The sequence below is a fragment of the Sorex araneus genome, chromosome 3 (genome assembly GCF_027595985.1).
Source record: "Sorex araneus isolate mSorAra2 chromosome 3, mSorAra2.pri, whole genome shotgun sequence".
NCBI classification, from domain to species: domain Eukaryota; kingdom Metazoa; phylum Chordata; class Mammalia; order Eulipotyphla; family Soricidae; genus Sorex; species Sorex araneus.
The window spans coordinates 82,385,929-82,406,031 of NC_073304.1; the positions used below are offsets into that span (position 1 = coordinate 82,385,929).

The 20,103-nt window shown below is 39.8% G+C and overlaps 1 protein-coding gene across 2 annotated transcripts in view; it reads left to right on the forward strand.

Annotated features, from left to right (window-relative positions):
* Window positions 1-7,501, forward strand: part of CDIN1 (CDAN1 interacting nuclease 1) — a 258,588-nt gene extending 251,087 nt beyond the window's left edge. The window contains exons 11-12 of one of the 2 annotated variants that reach the window (XM_055133545.1): window positions 4,983-5,148; window positions 5,560-7,501. In XM_055133545.1, coding sequence (XP_054989520.1) covers window positions 4,983-5,112 — 130 coding nt within the window. In that variant the 3' untranslated portion in view covers window positions 5,113-5,148; window positions 5,560-7,501. Of the gene's footprint in view, window positions 1-4,982 lie in introns of both variants that reach the window. The other variant, XM_004609554.2, reaches the window with a different exon arrangement.
* The last annotated feature ends 12,602 nt before the right edge of the window (window positions 7,502-20,103 follow it).

The following is a 20,103-nucleotide window of genomic DNA, read 5'->3' on the forward strand; positions in this document are numbered from 1 at the left end:
TGTCCCACCAGCCACCCCCATCCCACCCCACTCCCTGCCTCTCAGGCAGGTACAATCCTTCTTACTCTCTCTCTAATTTTGGGTATTATGATTTGCAATACAGATACTAAGAATCCATGATGTTTGGTCCTTGCTCTACTTTCAGCACACATCTTCCATCCCGGGCCATCCCCCCAATTTCACTTAACATGATACTCTCCATGTCCATCCACTTATATGCAAACTTCATGATTTCATCTCCTCAAACAGCTGCATAGTATTCCACTGTGTAGATGTACCAGACTTTCTTCAACCAGTCATCTGTTCTCAGGCACTTGGGTTTTTTCCAGATTTTGACTATTGTTAACAGTGCTGCAATAAACATACAAGTGCAGATGTCACTTCTATTGTGGTTTTGGGATGTTTGTTTTTTTTTTTTTTACATCTCCGGGATATATTCCCAGAAGTGGTATTTTTGAATCATATGGAAGCTCAAGTTTTTATTAAATCATCATGAATTACAAAGTTTTTTATGACTGAGTTTCAGGCATATAATATTCTAACACCAATCACTTCATATAGCCAACTGATCACATATTGTGAAATAGTCATACACCCTATATCAGACTACCTAGATTGTTCCACATTTTAGATTTGACAATATGGCAAGAATGCTCTGTGTCTCAGTTTCTTCATTTGCAGAATGAGAACAACAATGGTAGCTACCTTATAGAAATGACCTGATGAGGAACGGAGTCTTAATATGCAGAGTTATTTGAGCAGTCTGGCATATAGTAAGTGCTCTGAAAGTGTTAATAATGAACATTTTTGTAATGGTTGCACTTAACTACCACCAGGCCCCTTAGGATGAATGTACTCATCCTGGTCACTAGTAAAATTGCTGAGCCCTGGCATTGGCTGAAACAGTTTAGTCTTGCCAGCATGTGTTTGTTTGTTTGATTGTTTGGTCATACCTGGTGATGCTCAGGGGTGAAATAACCATAAATTACTTCTGGCAGTGCTCAGGAGACCATATGGGATGTCAGGGATCAAAGCCAGGTTGGTGCCTTGCAAGGTAAATGCCCAATCTGCTGGACTATCACTCCAGCCCAACTATGTTTACCTCTAGAATACCACTGACCGGGAACTAGTGCAAACCTTCCTGATCCTTTCATTACTGTGTTCTCCATCTTGACCTTGAAGTTATCTGTCATGTATCGCACAATACTATAGGCCTGGAGGATAGTATTATCAATAAGACATGAATTTTGCCCTTAATGGCAAAATTAAGCAAATCCATGGAAGAAAAATACCAGGAACCCCAAAAGAGCACCCAACTTTTGGTTCATGCTCTCCTGTTAAATTTCTCTAAATGCTTCAGTATGGAAGGAAACTAGAGAAACATTTCAAATGTGTTCATTACCTTGTCATTATTGCTAAGGAACTTAAGCTTTCATACCTTCAAAGTCTGTCATAACTCTTGACTTTTCACCTCTAATTTTTTTCCAGGGACTTTTTACTGTTTTTGCAGATTTGGTAATATTTTGTTTGTAAGCAAAATGGCTTGTTCAGATGTCACTCACATTTCAATCTTTGCTCCACAGGAGTTTTTAAAATCCAACTGGAGTCTTTGATCTTACTACTTGACCATGAGTATTGCACCTTGAAAATTATAGTCGACCTTGAAATGCGTGTGCAAAATGAGTTCATATATCCATAGACATCCCATTATAGAAAGTCTCTGGGCAATAAGGAGGCTGCAGTCCCAGCAGTAGACCAACCCTCTGCCTTGCACATTTCCTCAAAACAGGAACTATTTTCTTTTAAACGTTGTTAATTGTCCCTTAGATATTTATTGATCACAGATTTTATGTTTGCCTTCCCAGTGATCTCATTCTTGTCTAGTAGTGCCACAATAAGTAGGAATAGGCACTAAAATGATGAAATTATTCAGCCCATAAGTATGTTTCTGAGCTACATACTTATTCTATTTTCCTGGTTCTATTTTCTCCCTGATTTTCATCTTGTCTAAAAGAAGTGCTCAGATTGGGTTGCTTATTTTTTTGAATTAACAACCAAAATGTTCCCTTCTTTTAGTTCAGCTAACCAAAGTGTTGATTATATTAAGATTGCTTAATGAGGTCAGCGTCTTCCTAAACAGGTTGTTGAAAGGATATCTTGCTAGTATCTGATAATCTCTGAACCTGGAGTTGTCCAAGAAAGTTGAGAATAATTCTAAAGCAGGTATTGGGAACAAAGCCAGATCTTGTCCTGTCATTAAATTTCCAAACTTGTCACCTTTTAAAATCCCTGCTATTTTTGCATTGGAATACCATATAATTTTTAAGGTTCTGTCTATCAGTTACAATTTACAAAGTGACATTGTGTTTCCTCATTTTTAATTGAACACACCCAGTTGATCAGAGCTTTTGAGCCCCATGAGAAAACTAATAGTACCTCAGTTAACCAAATCATTCCTAAAGACGTGGAAATGAAGACTTCAGGAGTGAGGAGAGTCTCATTAGGAGCCACTTTTCATATATCCTGAAAATAGTTTCTAGATCCACACGGCTACCTCCAGGGAGTCCTCGTCCTGAACCACTACATGAAATGTTCAGATTCACAATCTTGCAAAGCCTTTTCAAGTTGCTGATTTTGTCTGTTGCCTCACAAATGAAACGAGTCCATTTTCTTGGGCATTGAGGTGTTCCCTAGCCTGGCTTTTCTGCCTGGAAAATGCCGTTTTTGTAAAGAGCTGTCATGCTTCATGTCCTTGGGCTTATGATTTAGCTGTTCAGGGAAAGAGCAGGCTACTCCTGCCATCTCAGTGCTGCTGATATGTGTTTTTGTTTTATTAAATCTTTAAAATCGTGGGTTGGTTGTTTATGACCTCCATATATTCTTTTGTTCTTTTCCATGACTAGTTAGATCACTTTTTCTCCCTCCCTTCATAAAAATATTAGTACCATTCTAAAGAACATTGTGATCTCTGGAATGACTGCAGAGTACCATGAAAGAATGTGTTGAACTGTATGTGAAGCCTTCACTGACTGAAATCTGGGGAGGTTTAAGGCTTTTCAGACATGGTCTGGAGAAAGAATTACAGGTTCTCCTGCTTTTTTTTTTTTTTTTTTTTTTTTTTTTTTGCTTTTTGGGTCACACCTATCATTGCACAGGGGGTTTCTCTTGGCTCTGCACTCAGGAATCACCCCTGGCGGTGCTCAGGGGACTATATGGGATGCTGGGAATCGAACTTGGGTCGGCCATGTGCAAGGCAAATGCCCTACCTGCTGCGCTATTGCTCCAGCACCTCTCCTGCTCTTAGTGGACATTTATCAAAGATAACTTGAGCTTTCTATAAAAATGAAGATTCTAAGTGGCAGTATGTTCCAGTTGTACACAGTTGTTTATGACTGAAACTTATTTAAAAAATACACAGTTCAGTGGAAGCTAGTTGTCACCCTAGGATGATCTTCACATTGTGTGCATTTGAGACTGGGGCTTCCACTGCCTCTGCCACAGAGACACTGATTATACTGGAGTGCTCTCTGGGAGTGCTCAAAGGCAGCTCTTTTTCGGAGACACAGGAAAAAGAGTATCTACAGCAAGTCCTGAATTCAGGTAAATATCACAAGGCCTGGGGTTCCGAAGGTCTCATCATGCCCTGCACCGATGTCCCCTAGAACAAGTTCACTCACACATTTCCTTCCTATATCCTTGCATGGAAAGAGTGTAAAAGTCTGCGTGAATCTTGCATCCAACTTAGCTGTTCTCCTGATGTGAATCCCCAAATAACCCATTCCATGACATCCAATTGAACTTGTTCCTGTGTGTACAGTATCTCTCAGCCCATCCTGAACTGTTAGTTTTGGCAAGTACGCAGCAGCATATAATAAATCATGAAAGGAAAAAGCTTTTTGGCCTAACATGGTTCAGCCTGCTGTAATGTCAGAATACAGAAAGCAGTTCTGTTTTTAGACATCCTTTTACTAACCCAACATTCATAATTTATGATTTCACTGTAAAATTCCTGCAACACTACACCAAAAGTAGTGCTGCCCTGTAATTAAGTACTCTCAATAGGAAAAATGTGAAACTGATGTGCAAAACATCTCTGTGTGCACAGTGATTGATAGTGATTACATCTTTATGAACCCAGCCTAGAGGTCTCAACTTCCTGATGGGTGAAGTCGTCTATAGGGCTACTTCCTGAGTCTGCCTGGCGGGAATCAGTCACTGCTAGTCAAAGTGTAGATAATCTGTTGGCACAATTTAGAAATACTGAAGTGTTGGCCTGCATTAGTCCAGACTGTGCTGTAAGCCTACGTGACACTGTTCCTCATTTTCCTGATAAGAACCTACAAATTTTGTACTTTGTTCACACTTAGTGGAGCTGTAGCACAGAGTGTGAAGGATTGGGGAGAGAAGGTTCTCTTGGAGGGTTCCAGATGGTTTCGTGCAGTTTTTATTTTTGAGAGAGTTGAAATAATGGATGATGGAAGAAACTTGGGCCTTTTTGGTGCTTGAGCTGTTTCATTTTTCAAATTATTTTTCCAATATCTTTTCTTAATTTGAAAAGAGAGAAGTGTAACCTTACATCATACTTAGTTTTTAAAGGTGCTACACGTAGTACCTTGAAGTGTTAGGAGACTAAAGGTCCAAAGCTCATGCTTCTCAGCTCATGGTCATTGACCCAACTCTGGTTTTATCCTTAATCAACTAAAGAGGCGCATCAACCCAAGCAGAGCATGCCTTGCAGAAAGGTAATTAGCTGAGCAAGTGCATAGAAAACTTCAATTTCCTAAAGAGAAAGGACACTACTCCATCTTAGGTGGTATGCTTGTAATTAAATAAACTCAGCTGTAAGTTGTTTTCAGTCACAGCAAGAAAATAAAAAACTGCAATAATGCCATTGAATCATCTTAGTCATGCTTCAAGGATGGCCTTCTTCTGGAATTGGTATTGATACTATTTGCATGAGTTACTTTCTCCTGTTTCTGCAGATTCGGGCCAGGCTTAGTCATCTACTGGTATGGATTCATCCAGGAGCTGGACTGTAACCGGGAGAGGGGCATCCTGCTCAAAGCTGGTTTCCCCATGGACATTGTCACGTTATGCCACAGCACAGCTTGACCCCGATGCTCCTGGAAGAGAAGCCCGGAGGAAAAGGTGAATCCGGAAGCAATTTTACTTTCCTGCAGTGTAAACTCCTGGCAGCATCTGCCCTGAACTTCAGCTGAACCCTTGCTGCCCGCAGTCCCACTGCTGCCTCTTTAGACAAACATATCAAGAGTTTCTGTTTTCCTTCATCCCGTGCTGATGTGAGCAGCTAAGGACGACAGACACAACCCACTCATTATCAGCATTTCTGTCTCTCTGTCAAACAGTTAGTTTATAGATAGTCATAATCTTTCTTCCTTCCGGAAGGTTTCTCCTTGTAGACTGAACAAAAGAAAAAATGTGGAGGCTGAAAGGTGTGATTTTTCAATTCTCCTCCCAGTTACCAAATCACCCTCTAATTTTTTTTTTTTCTAAGCCACCTTTCAATCTTGGTCCCTCCCCCTTTCTCTTCATGTACAGATACCCAGTGTTATGTTACGGGCTGGCCTGGAATAATCTAGCCAACTCCTAGAAAATCTCAAGCCACGAAGCCTGCGTTGGAACTTTCACTCTTACCTGCAGGGCTCCAGCAGACATTGGGCGTAGCCTGGGACTGTGTGCCCGTGTTGTCCAATCTTTATGGTTTCCTGACTTCAATGGAAGTGAGCCAAGCTGAAAAAATACACTTGATGAGAATTTCCTCTTTTTATATAGTACTTATTTGAACACTAAACATTTTTTATTTAACTCATTTAAGAGTATTAGTTACATTGTGTCTGGAAAGTACAATTCTTTGGATTGGGAGCTGAGGGAGACAACTGATGCTCGGTGCCAGCATTGACAAGAGTTTGTTTTTAATATGCCTAGTTGTCAGTATGTAGAGTAGTCAGCGGGTCATATTTTTATGAGTAAAAAATTTTAAAAGCACATTCTATATGCTGCTTTGTGCCTACAGTTCAAAACTATTTAATACTGGAATAACTTAGGCATTATCTGTGTTCAGCTTTGAATGATTAAGTATTATTCAAACCTAGAGTGGTTTTCAAGTTAGCAAAATAAAGATTTTGTGTTTGCTCCCTTTTCGTTTAGTAATTTTTTTATATTGCAAACTAAATTTTACTCAAAACATCAGTAAATCATTATAAAACCTTATCTTTGGGAAAATTAAAAATCGAGACCCAGAAATGCATTTAGTAAAATATTTGCCCCCATGTTGACAAACCATCGTAACTTTTATAGTATTGAGTCAGTACATTTGGACATAATAGTAAAAGTGTAACTACACAAATAATCTTAAATATTGTGCTTGCTTCAAGATGAATGTGATGCAAATATTCATACTTATGTTGTACAATATATTATAGAATATAATAAAAATATGTTTTTTAAATATAGTGCAAAAGGCTAATCTGTTATTTGTACTTGGTTCATTTGTTTATGAAATTGCAAAAAAAATGCCTACTCCTTTTTCATTTGAATGACACAAACATACCAGATCCAAATGAATGAACTTTAACTCTGTTGTGGGTTATCTTATACAAAAAAGCAAAAGATGAGATAAAATGGTGATTCTGTTGGTTTTTACAGGTACAGTGCCTTCTCTCTCTCTCTCTGTCTTTGTCTCTCTCTCTCTCTCTCACACACACACATACACACACACACATACACACCCACCCACACCCACACCCACACACACACACATACACATACACACACACATTTTTTGTTGCTTGGGGTTGTTTTTGTCATGACCCAGCTGTGTTCAGAGCATAGTTCTGGCACTCTTGGCAAGTTCAGGGGAGCAGATGAGATGCTGGAGATCGAACCCAGGTCGGCTGCATGCTAGGCAAGCACCTTACCCACTACACTACCTCTCCCACAACACACAGACATTTTAAGCAAGAGTCTTGTTAAAAAATGTTTTCATGCATTTTGAAACTGGCTTTTCTTCTTTAGGAATAAACCATATTTGTGGGTACAGATGTTGAAAATCCTGTTAAGCCCTTATCAAGGATCTGTTTGTTTTACACTAAATTTAGGATAATGGTATACAAATAATTTTTTTTAATTTTAAAAGAGATGTTTGCATTTCATATTTATTCTTCTACCTGGTGCCCTGGCATAATATATTACCAAAATGTGGTGGTCTTTGGCAAAATCACCTCTCTACTTTTTGAAGGTTTTAAAATGTGTCCTTTATAGATGAAGAAGGAGCTCTGATAGAGAAGGGATCACCAAGCAAGGGGTGCTAGATGGGCCCACTAGGGATGGGAGATACAGGCTGAAAATAGACTATGGACTGAACATGATACCTACTTAATACCTCTATAGCAAACCACAACACCTAGAGAGAGAGAGAGAGAGAGAGAGAGAGAGAGAGAGAGAGAGAGAGAGAGCGAGAGCGAGAGAGAGAGCAAAAGGGAATCCCCTGCCACAGAGGCAGAGTGGGGTGAAGGGGACAGGGTGGGGGTGGTGGGATGCAGGGACCATTGGAGGTTGAAAATGGGCACTGGTGGAGGGATGGGCACTTGAGCATTGTATGACTAAAACGTAAGCATGAAAACTTGTAAGTCTGTAACTTTATCTCACAGTGATTCACTAATAAAAAATTTTTAAATAAAAATAAAATGTGTCCTTTAAAGGTGGGAGAGAACTAGAAGTAGACTATACATACCCCCAAGAAGGTCACAGTTTATTCTACACTGAGCTTTAACCCACATAGGTGGGTGTGCATATTCTTTTTACCAATTTTCAAATGAGGGGGAGATAGTCGTGTCCACAAATTGCAAGGTAAAAGTCTTTTTTTGGTTGTTGTTTTTGGTGTTAGAAATTATTACCATTGTCGAGACTATACATTTATATGTGTTGCTCATTTTCTTGGGTTGGTTTGTTGGTTGGTTTTTGAGTTTAGACAATAGAAACAGCCATGGTATATAGACATTAGATGACAACCTTTTTTATGTTGTCATCGTTAGAACATTAACATTAAAGCCAGATCTAGTTTTATGGTGCATTCTGCAAACTGTGCTAATGAATTATGCCAAGCCAGAAAGCAGGAGTGCATACAAAACATAAACTAAATGATGTTCTCTCTGGCATATATAGCCTTGCCAAGCATCTGCTCTTGCAGTCAAATGGGAGATCCTATTTGAAGTGAAGGGATCCGCTCAGCTCTGATATTTAAGGTGGCTTACTTCTTTCCATCTCCATCTCTCTGCCTACCCCCCCAAAAAAAAAATAATAGGAAGTCTTTCTTCTTCATATGTCAGTTCTTCTAACCCTCCTAAAATCTCAAACAAATAAAAGGAAGGTTCAGAGATTCGAAAGAGAAAGGTAGGTCTCCAGGGGAAATAATTTTCTTTTTTATTTTTCTTTTGACCATAGATGTGTGAATTTGCTCGTTATCAGCAAGACTTGATTCCACTTTGGAAAAGGATAACTTGTTGGTCTTTCAGTCTGGGAGAGAGGGGAGCGCAAGCATTAATTCATTCAAGCTGCCAGGGAATTGCTTAGAGCTCTGGATGAGGTAATCTGCTAAATGGTCCCTGGTGAGCCATACTAATTAATGCACAGCACCCAAGTGGACAGTTAATTCAGTGCTTCTCACTGAGGAGCTACACCCATTGTTTCCTGTCCTCTCTGGAATCAGAATACCTGAGATATCTGCTCTTTCTGACTAGGTCCCTGCTACAGAGAAGGTGTTTCAACTGAAATAACCCCTTTCAAGTGCTGCTTCCAGAGCTTGAGAGGTAGTACAGGGGGTAAGGCACTTGCACACGGCTGACCTGGGTTTGACCCTCAGCACCTCATTTGGTTTCCTAAGCCCATCAGAAGTGAGCCTTGAGAATAGAGCCAGGAGTAAATCCTGAGCACTGCCAGGTGTAGTCCCCAAAACAAATATGCTTCTTCCTCTGGGCCTGGAGAAATTTCCTTGCACATGGGCCAACTGGGTTCAGTTGCTGGCACCTCATAGGGTTCTCTGAGCCCTGTGAGGAATAATCTTTGACTGCAGAGCAGGAAGGAGTAAGCCCTGAGCACAGCTAGGTATGGCCTAAAACCTCACAGAATACACACACACACACACACACACACACACACACAAAATCAAATACTACTCTCTCCCTGTGTCCCTCTCTCATCATCTTCCTCTTCCTCATCACTAGCCTTATCCAGTTACCTTCCTTCAATAGATATACACTATGTACCTTGTCAGGACTCCTGGGTTCTTTTTATCTCAAGCAAATAATCCCAGAAGCAAAGTCGACCCCCCTCCTCCCATGTAACTACTGAACCATATATTTTTAGGGGAAAGCACACCTAAATGCTTTCCAGGTACCAGCTTATTCACCTGTGTATGTGGCACCTGAGGATCTTAGACCTTTTAACTAAGCTATTGAAATATCACAGGGTCAATCTGGTATGAGGTTTATGCCATTAGTAAATGTTTTGGTAAAAGTAGTTAAAGAATCAAGTGGTTCTGCACTCACCCTGAGTGGTGGTGTTCTGTGCTACTAGGTGAAGGGCCAGGAAGGAGCTCAAAAGGCTGAGTGCTCCCTTTGCACACTGAAGCACTTGATTTGATCCATGAACAAGTGTGGTCCAAAAATGAAAAACAATGACAACAACTAAAGTTATAAAATGTTTCATTTAGTTAGAGAATCATTCCTAGTATATTCATCTTGGAGCAGCTTCTTTTTCCTTACTATCTAATGGGAGCAAGTTGCCTCAAAGTATAATTATTTGTGGACAAGAATAGATGGGGAACATCTCCTAATTGGGCTAAGGACTAAAGGCAAATTTTCAATGTCACCATTTATAGAAAAGCACCTCTCTGAGCCTGACTATAAAGTCAGTCTTATTTTATGAGAAGGGTTGCATGCGACAAAGTTTGGATCTTCTAGTTGTGTTACCCAAAACTAACTTCCCTGTATACAGTAAACATGGTGCATTAGTCAGAGCATGCCTGGATTCCAAAGATTAAATAAGGAAGGTGGAATTATGAATTAAATAATAACCAGAACAGCCTGGGTTCCCTTGTGTTTTTCACTTTCCTGCTATTGTTTTGAATATGCTGGTGAGACAAAGGGCTGCTTAGGTCAAGCACTATAAATTACAGTTTTCCTACAATAGTGATCCACTAAAATGATTTCAAAGCTGGATCAAAGTACTTCCAAAAAAACTTTTTAAATTTTCCACACTACAGGGGAAGGGGAAATGCTCATTTGATGCCTGTGTTTCAGTCGGTATAGCAAAGTTCGATCTTGGCATCATACCCACTCTATATAAATAAATCCAACCTGTTCTTACTGCTGTTTTGTGTATTTAGTAAAAAGGATTTAAGTTTTCATCTGACTAAACTGGAACCACTAAACATTTGGAGCTACTTGTAAGGAAAAGATAGATCTAAAATAAGCATAATTTGACAACTTTTGTGATATTCAAAGTATTTGTTAAGACTGTCTAATTCCCTGAGCTTAGAATAAAGTGGAGATTGATGGATTTGTTTGACATTTTAATAATATTGTGCCAATAGCTCTATTTAGTTTTATATCCTTTTTTTCCTCTTCAGTTGAATTTATCTGGCTATGATGGTGGGAAACATCTCAGAGCAAAGCTAAGCAAATTCTAGACCCCACTTTTGTTAAGGTACTAGTAGAGGGATTCTCCCAGAGTGTCAGGCTTAGCTAAAAATCCATAGCTCTGTGTCAAGGTAATTTTTCACTTTTTAAAAGGAAAGCCATTTTGAAATGTTGACATGAAATATAACCAAGTCAATTAAGTAATAACAATTGAAGTTCAGGGTTTAATTAAGGGCTGAACATGAGGCTCATGACCATTAACCTAAAGCACTCATGAATTCCCCTAGAAACTAACTTACTTAAAGATATTTCTAGAATAACTAGCACTTTTGTCTTTAAAAATTGTCTTTGTCTGTCCTTACACTTGACACAGATACTTTCAGAAATAACAATTTACTGCCTCTATAGTAGATTCTTTTATATATGTATATTTTGGTGAAGTTTGGATCACACCTAGTGATGCTCAAGGCTTACCCCTTCACTCAGGGATTACTTCCGGTAGTACTCAGGGACCATTTGCAAAACTGGGGACTGAACCCAGGTTGGCCACATGCAGGGCAAACACACTACCCACTGCACTCTCTCTGGCCCCAAAATTCTGTATTTTTAAATTTTAATTGAAATTTCTTCCGTTCATCAAATTAAAATTTAGATAATCAAAGCAATCCTTTGGGCAACCACAGTTTTATAATAGATTGAGAAATATAAGTATCTGCTATTTGATTTGCCACATTGATATCAACTATTGCCTTCTTTCATAGTTGTTTAGTGTCACAATATCCAACTAGATTTTAAAAGCCACACAGATTAGAAAGTATATTTATCTTGTTCACTGATTTATACCTCTACATTTAACAGGGTACCACAGAATAGGTGTTCCCAATACCTAAAAGGAGGAAAAGGGAGAGAAGGGTGTTAGCGAAAGTTGATTGACATAGACAGAATGGCGAGGAATGAGGGAGGGAAGCTGGGGAATTGGTGGTGGGAAATGTACACTGGGCAAGGGATGGTGTTGGAACATTGACTGAAACCCAATAATGAACAACTTTGTAACTCTGTATCTCACAATGATTCAATAATTGAAAAAAACAAAAAAGAACAGGTGATCAGTAAATGTTGAGTGAACTGAGTGACTGTTAGATTTATATTAAATGTTATTTGCATTAAGAAAATATGACCTTTGGTCTATAATTTTCTTTTACTTAAAATTTGCTAGAATCATAACAGTAACACGTGATGCTATTAAAGAATTAATTACTTTTAAAAACCTCAGCATCTGAAATGAGCAGATTCCCAAATACCCTCTTTGAAGGGTACATACTTAGTTTTAAGAGATATACACGTATTTGCATTTTAAGTTAGTACACATTTTATCCATTATATTGCTAAAGAACATTTAAAACCTTATCTTTAAGCTGGAGCCGTAGAACAGTGGGTAGGGCACTTTGCATGCAGTTGACTTGGTTCGATCCCCAGCATCCCATATGGTTCCCCAAGCATCTCCAGGAGTAATTCCTGGGTTAAACGCCAGGGGTAACTGCTGAGCATCACTGGGTGTGGCCCAAAAAGAATTTAAAAAAACCATAAAGTAAAAACCTTATATTTGCTTCTCTTTTGTTTAAAAAAATGAAAGAAAAGCTTAAGGCTCACTATTTTTGCGTTTTTAATTTCAGAAAGTTTCCCCTAAAACCAAGTCAGGCAGAGATTGCTGTAAATGTCAAGCCCAGTTAAATTAAACATGTTTCCACATAATTTTCAGTGGATTATTTAGTGGTGTTATTAGACTGACTTCAGAATGGTACTTTTCATTTTGTACTGCTGGGTTTGTGGCAAAGTGTTCCCCAGCCACAGAAGTAGCTGGCTGGCTCACGCCAGGAGTATAACCAACTCTGAGCATATGCCAGTAGAATCTAGCTTTGGAGTGATATTGTCCACAATTCACTCAGCAGATATTTCTCAATTAGTCACTAATTCAGTATATATTGTTATTTGAAATCCAAAGGCATTTGACATATTTTCTCCTATTTTGGAAACATAACATGAAAGGAACTAGAAATCCCTCATTTCTTTCTTGCCAGTTTCCTAGGATTGATTTTGTTGTTGGGGTCATTTGGTACATTATTCTTCTATCCCTACCTCCCCCACCAATTATCTAAAGAGAATGGAAACCCAGAACAGAGACCAGATCCTCTTTGATTCCGTAGGACAGATTTCTGTCATATGATTCTCTTCTAACATTTAGGCTATTCATCACACACACACACACACACACACACACACACACACACACACAGAGAGAGAGAGAGAGAGAGAGAGAGAGAGAGAGAGAGTCCTTAAACCATATTTAGAGGTGTTTGAAGTACTGTGGAAAATTCAAATAAGAGTAATGTAAGATCTTTCGTTGGGAGGGGTGGGAGGGGGAGGGGTGGGGGTAGATTATATATCCAAATGAAAAGAAACGATTTAAAATTTCCTAGCGATAGTACAGTTGGGTAGGGCAATTTCCTTGCACACAACTGACCTGGGTTCAATCCCTGAAACAACATGTGATCCCCTGAGCCCACCAGGAATAAATCCTGAGCACCAGTGGGTATAACCCCAAAACCAAAAACCAAACAAACTAAAACTTTCTGAAAAGAAGGATATACAAGACACTAGGAGAATTGTATAAGAAAAAACCTCCAACCTCATCAAAAAATGGGAAGAAGAAATGAACAGAAGTTTCCTCAAACAAGAAATACAGAGGGCTGGAGTGATAGCACAGAGGGTAGGACCTTTGCCTTGCAAGCGACTAACCCGGGTTCGATTCCCAGCATCCCATATGGTCCCCTAAGCACCGCCAGGGGTAATTCCTGAGTGCAGACCCAGGAGTGACCCCTGTGCTTCATCAGGTGTGACCCAAAAGGCAAAAAGAAAAAAATGGCCAAAAGGCACATGAAAAAATGCTCTACATCGCTAGTCATCAGGGAGATGCAAATCAAAACAATAATGAGATATCATCTCACACCACAGAGACTGGCACACATTTAAAGAACAAAAGCAACCAGTGCTGGCGTGTATGTGAGGAAAAAGAAACGCTCTTTTACTATTGGTGGGAATGCCAATTGGTCCAGCCTTTCTGGAAAACAATATGGACAGTCCTTCAAAAACTAGAAATTGAGCTTCCATATGACCCCACAATAGCACTTCTGGGAATATATTCCGAGGATGCAAAAAAGCACAGTAGAAATGACATCTGAACCTATATATTTATTGCAGCACTGTTCACAATAGCTAAAATCTGGAAACAACCCAAGCGCCCTAGAACAGAAACTTTGGCACATTACACAATGGAATACTATGCAGCTGTTAAGAGAGATGAAGTTATGAAATTTGCTTATAAATGGATAGACATGGATCATGTCTAAGTGAAATGCTACGTGAAATGAGTCAGAAAGAAAGGGACAGACATGGAAGGACTGCACTCATTTGTGGAGTATAGAAGAACATAGCATGAGGCTGACACCCAAGAACAGTAGATACAAGGGCCAGGAGGATTGCCCCATAGCTGGAAGACTGCTTCATGAGCGAAGGAGAAAAGGCAGATGGAATAGAGAAGGGATCACTAAGAAAATGATGGCTGGAGGAATTAGTCGGGATGGGAGATGCATGCCAAAAGCAGATAATGGTCCAAACATGATGACTTCTCAGTGTCTGTGTTGCAAGCCATAATGCCCAAAAGTAGAGAGAGAGTATGTGGAATATTGTCTGCCATGGAGGTAGGGGAAGGGTGGGAAAGGGGAGGTAAAGCAGGGATATTGGTGGTGGGGAATGTGCACTGGTGGTGGGATGGGTGTTTGATCATTGTGTGATTGTAACCCAAACATGAAAGCTTGTAACTATCTCATGTGATTCAATAAGATTTAAAAAAATGAAAAGATGAAAGCGGGGCTGGAGCAATAGCACAGCAGGTAGGGCATTTGCCTTGTATGCAGCCGACCCAAGTTCAATTCCCAGCAGCCCATATGGTTCCCCTGAGCACCACCAGGGGTAATTCCTGAGTTCATGAGCTAGGAGTAATCCCTGAACAACGCTGGGTGTGACCCAAAAAGCAAAATAAAATAAAACTCTTTAAACAAACAAAAAAAGATGATTAGAGCATTATAAGGAGAGAAGACCCTGCAGCTCTTAATAAGATCATTTTTATTCTGGACTATATGTTTTGTCCATATAGTCTGGAAAACTATAGTTTTCCATTTGCTTATGTTGACTACATTCACTGCTATTGAGAAGCATTATAAAGCTAAGCTCAGCTCAGCAGGAAATAGGTCAATATGTGTGCTAATCTTTGGAGTAGATAGTGATCACATAGATAACACATATTTTCAACGAGTACTCTAGGCCATTTGTGTTTAATGCAAATATAAAATATGAAACTTATTCATAAGCCTGAGAAGTGTGAAGCAAGCTATCACTTTTTCCATTGGTCCTTAACATCAAAGTATCTGTCCATGGTCTTTTCATTAATTTATAAGCTTAATATGGCAAAAGGAATATTATTTTTTTTAAAAAAAAGCACTAGAAGACACAAATACTATTGCTCTCAGTAAAGTAAATGGGAGGGCTTCACAAACTCCACATGGCACATTCATATGCCAAAACCAGTAACAGTGATGGGTCTCATTCCCCTGACCCTGAAAGAGCCTCCAAAACTGCACCGTTGGGAAGGACGAGTAGAGAGGCTGCTAAAATCTCAGGGCTAGGATGAATGGAGACGTAACTGAGACCAGTCAAGAAATGATGATGATGATTGGGGCTGGAGAGATAGCACAGCGGGTATGGCGTTTGCCTTGCACGCGGCTGACCCGGGTTCAAATCCCAGCATCCCATATGGTCCCCTGAGCACAGCCAGGGGTAATTCCTGAGTGCAGAGCCAGGAGTAACCCCTGTGCATCTCCAGGTGTGACCCAAAAAGCAAAAAAAAAAAAAAATGATGATGATGATGATGATGATGATGAAAGTAAATGTCTACAAATTATGTTTTTGATGGAGAAAGATAAATTTTTTTATATGTGTCTACAGAAGGATTTTGAGGTCCTTTTTTTTTTTTTTTGCTTTGTTTGGTCAGCAGCAGGTATGTTACTTGTGTGATCAAAGCTCATTTAAACTATGTCCCCAGCCCCAGGATCTTGAAATTTGAGGACTGCCTTCTATTTAATGTTGTTACACACTCTTGAGTCTGGGGGGGATGTTTTGTTCACAGTAAAATCATGGTAAGACTTCAAGATCAGCTGCGGACAAATTTTTATCATGGTCTCTATGTCAGCTGGCTGTTTTGTACTTAGCACTGCCCATTTTTACAAGATGGTCATTGCATATCTGTTTCCAAAAATGAAGGAGGGTTCCATGAAATTTTTGTTAATAAATTTACCTTCAAGCTATAAATAATTTCCCTAAAGCCTATTCATCATATCAGTTCATTAATTCTGGCAGCTGATATAATGACAATCATTGCGTATGAAAATTAGTCACTAAAAATCTTTTTTAAAAAGTACATTTCTTTCTCATTTAAATAAATGGATCCATATTGATTTTCCAAGTGACAAGTTCTAAAACATTTCAAAGTAATAAATGAAAGATAGCAACCCAGCCTAACAGAGGAGAATAGAGAAGCAGTACAATGAAAAAAAGTTAGCACAGAGGCCTGGAGTGCATTGCATGTAAATGTAAAGCTCAGTCTATCAGTGAATTATTTTCATCTTATTCACTTCTCCACTATCCTTGAAAGTGTGTCCCAATGACAGAGGGGTTAAAAACAACAGCATGGGGGCGTGGAATGAGCAAAGAAACTTATGTGAGAATTGAATTGCATTTTCAGTTGGTTCTTCAACAGTTCCCAGAGAGAGGTGTGTGAAAAAGTGAAATTGAACCATTAGCAAAGATGTGACGAGTTTGACTCATAGAGCCAGAAATTTAAAGAATTGTAAGGGACCAGAGGTGTTTCTGTGCAGATGGAAAAAGAAAAAAATTTGGAGAGGTCTTAGCGACTCCTCCAAAGTCACATACCTCACTGATTAAAGGCAGGACCGGAATGTGTTCCTCTTAATCTCCTGTCCCCATTCTTTCCACCTGGGGGTTAATGAAGTCTGGAAGAAGTTTCCAATGCTATACTCATGGTTGAACTGGAGCGGTAGCACAGCGAGTAGGGTGTTTGCCTTGCAAGCGGCCGACCTAGGTTCGATTCCTTCGTCCCTCTTGGAGACCCTGGCAAGCTACCGAGAGTATCCCGCCCACACAGCAGAGCCTGACAAGCTACCTGTGGCGTATTCAATATGCAAAAACAGTAGCAACAAGTCTGACAATAGAGACGTTACTGGTGCCTGCTCGAGCAAATCTATGAACAATGGGACGACAGTGCTACAGTGCTATACTCATTGTTACTGTTTACAAGGTACAAGGTCATGTTGTATTACTAATGAACATTCTGAATCTTATATTTTTGTCTTGCCACTTGGCCCTAATGTCTATCGTAGAAATTAGTTGTTGTTTGGGAGAAAAAGATTCCCTTTTTATATGCATGTTACCTAAAATTCTTATCATTTGATGAACTTCCAGTATACTGCCATTAAGCCTACAGATGTGCCACTGAAAGTGAATTTGGAAATATTTTTAAGACATGTCCCCACCTGATCAAGTTTTCACATTCATTGACTTTTCCTTCCATTAAGGGGGGGGGGGGGGAAGTGCACAGGTGCTATGTCCCACATCTTCTCTTCTTGTAAGAATAATACTTGTGAGAATAATGATTCATGAAATTCATTAATGATTATCAAAACCAATTCACATTGCAGGAATCTGGTGCAAAAGAACCTTTATACATTGTTGGATGGGAAAGTATTCTTGTTCAACCTCTATGGAAATATTGCCTCACCAGGAATTTTTGCTGGCTCAAGTGTGAATCTAGATTGAGTGTGGAGAGATACTGGCACTGGTGCAGGGTGTTTAACAACAAGGTATTCCTGAAGCATAATAATAATCAAGGACTGGAGCAATAGCACAGTGGGTAGGGCTTTTGCCTTGCACACAGTCGATCTGGGTTCGATTCCTCTGTCCTTCTCGGAGAGCCCGGCAAGCTACTGAGAGTATCTCGCCCGCTCAGCACAGCCTGGCAAGCTACCCTTGGCATATTGATATGCCGAAAACAATAACAAGTCTCACAATGGAGACGTTACTGGTGCCCACTCGAGCAAATTGATGAGCAATGGAATGACAGTGATACAGTGATTATAAATCAAAGTGCCTAAATAAATAAAAATAAATTTTAAGTGATTGGCATAGAATATTCTAAACTAGAAGTCAATAGCACCTGGCAACTTACATAGCTTGAACCACATCTGGAATTGTCTGTTCCCCTCTCAGATAACTGCACTCTGTTGTCAGAAGCACAAAAGCTTTTGTTTGTTTATTTATAAAATTGAAATGATATCCATTTCACAGGACAATGATGAGAATTAAACAAGATTGATGCTTCTACTAGCATAAACCCTAGTCTGAAGGAAACTGGTATGTATTATAGTTATATCATACATTTTCTGATTAAATATATAGTTGCTAGGCCAGAACAATAGTACAGTGAGTAAGGCCCCTGCTTTGCATGTGGCTGACCCAGGTTTGATCCCCGCATCTCATATGGTCCCCTAAGCATATGACTTCTGAATGTAGAACTAGGAGTAACCCCTGAGCATTGCCAGGTGTGACCCAAAATCATGGATAGATGATGGATAGGTAAGTAGATCTGCTACCATAGAAGGGTCCATTATATATAATATACACCATTTAAAATGTTTAATTTTGATGTTAATGCAGAAATAGCTGCAAGGCAAATAGCATGCCTTATTATGGCTTTCAAAAATCTCATTTACAAAAGCCATTTTTCCCAGTTAGAAATGGGTAAGATAAGGTCTTCCCTTGAGAGTGGGCATATACCTCATTGATTGTTTCAGAAGATGGATGTCTAGTATAACGTCCCCCTATTTTTTTTTTGTTCAAAACAGTAATCAAATGAATTTTTAGTCTTTTTACTATGAATATGCATTGATATTAAACATCAGTAATAAAATATCTCTATGAGGCATAATACGTTGTTTGTTCAATTTATAAATAATTGCTCTGGTTATTGCTAGGTTTTAATGATTTGTCTAATTTTTTTTTCATTTTTATTTTTTTATTATTTTTTTAAATTTTATTTTATTGAACCATGTGGAAAATTACAATGCTTTCAGGCTTAAGTCTTAGTCATGCAATGCTGAAACAACCATCCCTTCACCAGTGCCCATATCCCACCACCGAAGCCAAAAAAAAAAAAAACAGTACACCTCCCATCCCGCCCACCCCCGCACCCCCCCGCCTTGTAACTGATAAATTTCACTTTACTTTCTATTTACTTTGGTTACATTCAATATTTCAACACAAACCTCACCATTATTATTAGGAGCACCCCACTAGAGTCAGACCTGTTGTGAAGAGAAATGAGGTTTTGTATTTCTGTACTTTAACAACTAAGTCCAGGGAGATTTCTTCCGGATATTCGATCATTGCAAGCTTGTAAACCCCATCTGTGGTTGTCATAATATGGCGGTCCCCATGCCCTTCATCCCCGGGAAGGGCAGGCGAGAGAGAGAAATACCTTTCCCCTCCCCCCCATTGAGGGGCTGGAGCAATAGTACAGTGGGTAGGGCATTCGCCTGGCACATGGCGGACCCAGGTTCAATTCCCAGCATCCCATATGTTTCCCTGAGCACCACCAGGAGTAATTCCTGAGTGCAGAGCAAGGAGTAACCCCTGAGCATCACCGGGTGTGACCCAAAAAGCAAAGAACAAAAAAAAAAAGAAAAAATATTATTTGAATTTCATCTATTGAAAAAAGAAAAAATGAAAGAGAGAAGCAGCTACCTGATCCTTGGAGTTTAACTCCAAGAGTTGGAACTGCTGTGTCTCTCCTTATAGACCACTGCGAGCAAGAAAGACTATTGGTACCATTAAAAATAAAAGGGGGAAGGAAGGGAGGGAGGAAAGGACAGAAGGAAGGAAAGAAGGAAGGAGGGGAGGGAGGAAAGGACAGAAGGAAGGAAGGAAGGAAGGAAGGAGGGGAGGGAGGAAAGGACAGAAGGAAGGAAGGAAGGAAGGAAGGAAGGAAGGAAGGAAGGAAGGAAGGAAGGAAGGAAGGAAGGAAGGAGGAAGGAAGGAAGGAAGGAAGGAAGGAAGGAAGGAAGGAAGGAAGGAAGGAAGGAAGGAAGGAAGGAAGGAGGGAGGGAGGGAGGGAGGGAGGGAGGGAGGGAGGGAGGGAGGGAGGGAGGGAGGGAGGGAGGAAGGAAGGAAGGAAGGAAGGAAGGAAGGAAGGAAGGAAGGAAGGAAGGAAGGAAGGAAGGAAGAGAAGGAGGGAGGGAGGAAGAGAGGGAGGGAGGAA